Source organism: Eurypyga helias, unplaced genomic scaffold, assembly GCF_000690775.1.
Source record: "Eurypyga helias isolate BGI_N326 unplaced genomic scaffold, ASM69077v1 scaffold35720, whole genome shotgun sequence".
Lineage (NCBI taxonomy): Eukaryota > Metazoa > Chordata > Aves > Eurypygiformes > Eurypygidae > Eurypyga > Eurypyga helias.
The window spans coordinates 36,261-42,260 of record NW_010225626.1 but is presented as its reverse complement, the minus strand read 5'-3'; the positions used below and the strand labels follow the sequence as shown (position 1 = coordinate 42,260).

At 48.2% G+C, this 6,000-nt stretch overlaps 1 protein-coding gene across 1 annotated transcript in view; it reads left to right on the top strand.

Annotated features, from left to right (window-relative positions):
* The first annotated feature begins 142 nt into the window (after nucleotides 1-142).
* The window catches only part of ACSS2 (acyl-CoA synthetase short-chain family member 2), a 29,175-nt gene continuing 23,317 nt past the window's right edge, over nucleotides 143-6,000 (top strand). Inside the window, exon 1 of the mRNA XM_010150154.1 lies at nucleotides 143-330. Within this exon, the coding sequence (XP_010148456.1) occupies nucleotides 242-330 (89 nt within the window). The 5' untranslated portion in view covers nucleotides 143-241. The remainder of the gene's footprint in view (nucleotides 331-6,000) is intronic.

The window sequence follows — 6,000 nt, the reverse complement described above, 5'->3', positions numbered from 1 at the left end:
GGGGCGCCGGGCGGGCAGGGGGCGCGGCTGTGCCCCTCGCCTGGGGTGCGGAGCGTGCGGGCTGCCCCTTCAAGTGGTGTCGTCCTTCTCCGGGGCTGCGTGCGGGTCACGAGCTCTGGCCGTTGCCTTTGCAGAGTTTTGGGGTGACATCGCGAAGGAGTTTTACTGGAAGAGTCAGCACGCGGGACCCTTTCTGAAGTACAACTTCGATGTGACAAAGGGGAAGATCTTCATCGAGTGGATGAAAGGGGCGACCACCAACATCTGCTACAACGTCCTGGACAGAAATGTCAATGAGAAGAAACTCGGGGACAAAATTGCTTTTTACTGGTAAATTCCTGGTTTGATTATGGTGTAGAAGGTGCGTAAATGCCGTGCCGAAGTGTCGATTGCTGTTGAGGTAGGTACAGCAGGTGTTTGCTTTCTGGGTGTTTGAGAGGAGCTGCTCAGCGGAGCCCCTCTGTGCAGCCTGGGATGCACTGGAGTGGCCCAGCGTGCCGTCGGGGAGCTCCTGACTCCAGCTCTGCCTTTGCGGTTGTACCTGCTAAACGCTAAGAGCAGTCAGACGGTGTTGAGGCTGGTGCTACAGGTCCCTAGTGAAGTAGGTAGATGTGGGTAAGGGTGTGGGATGAGGAGCATCCAGCAGCAAAAAGCTAATAGAACCTTCTCTCCCGTCTTCATGTTCTGTGGGTCTGGCAAGTTTACACTCCTGTGGCAGGAAGGTTCTCCTAAAACCTGAGCTTACATACTGATTCCTTGCCCTTGGACATTGATAATGTTGTGATGCTGTCAGAAAGGCTGGCTTCTCTGTTACCTTTTCTTCCTAAAGTTAATTTCCAGCCCTGTTTGAAGTATGCTTGTATTTTTTTCCACTATTTTTGTAGTTACTGGTGTTACCATTTCAAGTTTCATGTGGTTTTTCGTACTGGTTTCAAATAGGCTTCACTGGTGATGTGTGAGATCCAGACCGAATGCTCCCCTGCTGAGCTAGCTCAGCTGGCCCCACAGCTGTGTCCCCAAACTGGGACCAGTGCCTTGCCCTCTCATGTGTTTTGCTGTTTCCCTTCAATCAGCATGCATTTACATTGCATGGGTATAACTGTGTGTGGCAGTACAGAAGCACAATTGGGTGTACTGCTTGTTAGGGATGCACTGACTTGGGTTATGGTGAGTCCTCTCAGCAGAGTAGCTGGAGTCTTACTGTCATTACAGTAAAAAAACAGCTGCTCTGATGATGAACTGTGGTGCTGTGAGGTTTTGTGCAGCTGAAGGGTTCCCCCCACCCTGTCACCTGGCGTAAAGGTGGCAAGGGGCTGCCCTGTGACACAAGGGGACGGTGTAGTTCTGGCTGCGGCTGTAAAATTGGGTTAATGCTGGAGTTTTTATCCATAGAGCTGTTGCTTCAGTATCACATATCATAATGTATCACATTAAAATGTGTAAAATTGGGTTAATGCTGGAGTTTTTATCCATAGAGCTGTTGCTTCAGTATCACATATCATATCACTCATATCATAATACACATCATAATTACATGATTAAGACAAAGGTGAAATGGTGGAAAGTATTTACTTCCCTGTTGGTTAAATACATTCTTTAGCTCAGTTGGATGTAGTAAAATGGCTGCAGCTTCTGAATGAAAACTCCTTTGTAAACTGGTTCAGGTAAGGGTGTGCCAGCAAACAAAGCCATTTGGCAGCGCTGGAAGCTGTTCTGCTGTTTACGGAGGGAGTGCGTGCATTGTTCTTGCACATAAACGTTTGGGTGACAGCTGGGCAGCCTACAGCTTTAGCTTGGTCTTGGTGAAGATTTTTCTTGTTGGTTATTCTGGTAGAACTTGGGGGGGTAGTTGTGATGCTGAGCAAAATTTGGAGGAGGTATTAGAATGGTGGGTGTCTCAGTTGTGTTCGCAGTGCTGAAAAATAAGATCTCTTACTCTTTAGCTAACAGTTTTATCTGACTATTTTAGGATAAACTCTCCTAGCATGGTTCTGTGATGGGTGACCTGGCATTGGGTGTCTGGAGCTGTCAGCTGGGAATGTCGGTGGGAGGGATGGAAGAGGCACGCTGAACGTGACGTGTGTGGTTCTCACCTATGACCTTGTGGCACTGAGGTTCTTGAAGTGGGGCTAAGGGTTGCGACTTGTAAAATTACTGTGAGGAGCATGCACATGCCTCTCAAGACACATGCCTCTCAGGACACATGCTTTTCTTCAGTAATAAAATGTAATTGCTGGTGTCCTGTCCTTTCACATTTTGTGTTTAACACTGATGAAGGAGCCAGAACACTTTTCCAAAACACTTGAGATGTGTCACACTGTATGAAAGCTCAGAAAAGAAACGTGAGCCTCTGAAAGCCAAAGAGGATCCCTGAGGAAAAACTTGAGGGTTTTTTTTTTTTTTCTTAAATACCTTGGCCACTTGCTTCTAAGAAAGTCTACAGCCTGCTAGATGGGGGAAGATGCTGAGTTGATGGCAAGGTACTAGTGACTGCCCAGCTGGGGGAGCTTTGAAAAGACGCAGGACCATGGCCTTTTCCTTTGAGAGGGGAGAAACTGGGGGAGAAAAGTGGAAAATGTTTCAAGGCACTGCTGAGTGTGAGATGTGTCCTGACAAACTCGGAGCTGCTGTGTGCTGCTGCCTGCGGGTGTCTCACGTTTTGTATGGAGGGGAAGGAGCAAACAGTTCACCTGGATCTGTTATGGCCAAGCTGCTCTGAAGGTTCCTGCACCACCAGGAGTCTGGGGCTGCCTAAATGGGCTTCACTCACAGGGTTTTGCTCCCATGCCATGTGGAATTTCTCTTTCAGCACAGCAGGCAGTACATGGAATTGCTTGTGCTGCAGAGGTGTACAGGGGTGATGTTTACTGTTGTGGCATCGTCCTCTTGCTGCTGTTAGGACTGTGTAGTTCAAAATGACCATCCTGAGTTGGTAGAAAACGCTTGTGTTTTGCCTGCTGCACACTTGCTGCTTGTTAATGTTAGAAGTGTTTCTGTTCCTGCTGCTTTTGATTCCTCTTTCTCTGCTTGGTATTGCTTATGTGACCTAAAAAGGAACAGAAGCTCCAGGAAATGTTTCTGATAAAGGGCTGCGCTCAAAAAGTGAAAACTCTTTCCTAATTGCATGCCAGGCTGAAGCCAGTAACACTGTGGTTACTGTGCAGGTAGATACCTACAGCGGCTGACGCGGGCCTTGCAGGCAAAACACCCTGGACCAAGGAGCTGGGACACCGAGGGCATTTGCAGGGCACTTGAAGCTGTGCTGAGGATTTTGTCTGTGGTGGGTAGCATCAACCAGAGCAGGAGCGCAGTGTGCCTTCACAGTACTGTAGGCATATCTGTGTTGCATGGGCAACCCCTTAGTTCTGTGCTGAAGGGCCTTTTAATAATCTCATACAAACATCAGTTCGGGCAGGTTGTGGAGGAAAAAATAGTCAGGTGGGAATTTGGAGAACAACACCTTTTAACACCCTGGGATCTAATTAGCAAGAGGTTTTTTTTGAAGGTACCTGGGTGATGTCTGTTCTGTGTAACCTGTGCACAGCTGAAGCACTACATTCTAGCCTTTGTTTCTTAAACCAGTCACCCCAGCTGCAGTACTGGTGATGTCTGGTGGGGGCAGGAGGTAGAGCTTTGCATACTGTTTTTAGCCTCCCTGTAGCCTAAGGTGTGTGGGCTTAGCAGGGTGTTGCTGGCTTCTGCCATCGTTGGGAGAGTGTATCAGTCGCTTTCTTATGTTTGCATAGGAAATAACACATCCAGAAAGGAGAAATGAAGACAGTAAGGGCTGCCAGAGCTTACTGGAGCTTTGTTTAAACAAAAGTATAACTACTTACGGTTTCCATTCTGGGCCTAGAACAAACATGATGTGCAAAGATGGGCCAAGGCCACAGCTGCTGGTTCCTGGGCCCCTGTGCGCTGCCAGTGCAGCTCCATCTGGGGCTGTCCCTTGTCATGGAGTGCTTCATTCTGGGATGTACCATCTCAGAGTCAAAAATTAAGCCAGGTGAAGTTTCATTTTTGCTGTAAAGGTCTGGACCTTTTCTGTTTGCAGCAATATTCTTGCCTTAAACTGCTGAGAACAAAGTGCTTGGTCTCCACAATCCAGATCAGCATTGTATTGTTTTTCTCTGTAGATACCTTTGCAGGTATGTCTTCCATGACTGTCATGTGCACAGATGCTTTGACTGAGGATCCTGGCTGTTAACATCCAGACTTAAAAGTGTTTTAACTGTAGCTTCTACAGCTGCGCTCAGCTCTGCTACTCCCAGTGGCTTCACCTGTGCCAAACTGACTCTTCATTTCTTTGGTAGCTTCCTGGATGACTCGTCATACTTCCAATGGTGAAGCCTCTTTCAACACTTCTGGAAGTGAAAGCACATCCTTAAATCACAGTTTGCTTAAGGAACAAGAATTCCCCATGGGGGTGGTCGTTTTTACTAATACACGTTTGCAGGTACCACCAATGCTGCTGTTCCCCCGTTACTTCTGTGGAGGCATTACTTCCACAGGGGGATCTGAGTAAGGTCTACAGCAGTGACAAGTGTTATGCAAAAGTTGCTGTGTGTTTGCTTTATGCTTGCAGTACTACCCAGCTCAGCACAGCTCCCTTCCCTGATGGGGATTCTTCATGGGAAAAGGGGTGCCCCCACTCAGCCTTGAAAATCAGAGAGACTTTCTGGGGTGCATCCTCAGCAGTCTGTCATCTCCCCATTGTGTGTGCCGAGTGTGGAGTGACAGGTTGGTGGTCTGGGCAGATATTAATAGTTTTGGAAGCGTTGCTGGATGGTATGATGCTGTGCTTCTGGAAATGGGGCGGATTAGGTGCACCTAAGTATGTAATAAAATACATTGAATGTACTTGTGTTTTATTAAGCTGTAGATCTTGTAACCCTTCAAGGGCAATGATAGTTGCGGTTTTCCATCACAGAAGGTGTAGCTGTCTTCTGGTGGGTTTCGTGAAGTCTTCCAGCCTGGGAGGGGGCTTACAAAACTGGCTGCATCTGCCTGGATGCTTTAGGGCAGCGTTTCTCATACGTCCAAACGAGAACCTCTCTGCTTTGTGGGGCCCTCTCTGACTCTGGGCTGTGTGGGTGGTGCAGGAGTGGGACTGGCAGGAGCATCAATAGAAGCCTGGTATTAAGGTGTAAAGCGAGTAGCTGCTGTGGGTCAGACATATCCTGGTCATGGGCTTTCCTGATCTTTGTCAGTGGAATTCTTTCTCTCCAGTTCTGGGACAGTCACCAACCAGTATGGTTAGTGCTGTGGCAGTAGTGCAAGCAGCTGCTGCGTTCCGGTGCTTGTATTAAGTGCAAACTGGGACAGGAGGGACTTGTATTTTATCCTCAGATATAGCTGCCTGGCTTTTCTCCCCTGGTGAGTGAACTCTCCATCTTCAGCTGTGGGCTGTCTAGAGCAAGGCCATGCTGGACTCAAAATTAACTGATTTCATGTAATCATTCTGATTGACTTATTGTGGGTTTGGTTGCAGATGAGATCTGAAGATGGTGCTGCCTCAGGGTAGCATGGTGGTGCCTGCCTAAGGGTTTGGAGATTCTTTTTGTGGCTTGAGGGGCTGGAAAACACTGGGATTGTGGTCTGAAGCTTGTTTCCAAAGGTGCTGTGTGTGTGTCCCCTGAGATCTGGCATCTGCCAGTTTTCTCCTGTCATATCTCGGGGTTCTTCTGTCCCAGGTGTTTCTGTTAGCAGCTGGCGCTTGTGTGCTGAAATCTCTGAGGCAGTTACCAGGTGAGCATTGTGCCAAAGGGATGAAATAAATACATGAGAGTGCCAAAATAACTTCCTCGGGCAGGTACTGTCCTGTGGGCTTCCACTGTGTGGGGAGTGCTTTCCCAGATGTGTGAGTCAGGGTTTTGAGGGTTTTACTCAGTTGGCTGACAGGTGTGGAGTCACTCGAAATTGGTTTTCCTTCCGAGGGCTGTCTCGGAAGCAGAGCTTGACTCGTCCCTGTCAGGTGCGCATGCTGGTTTGCAGGGAGAT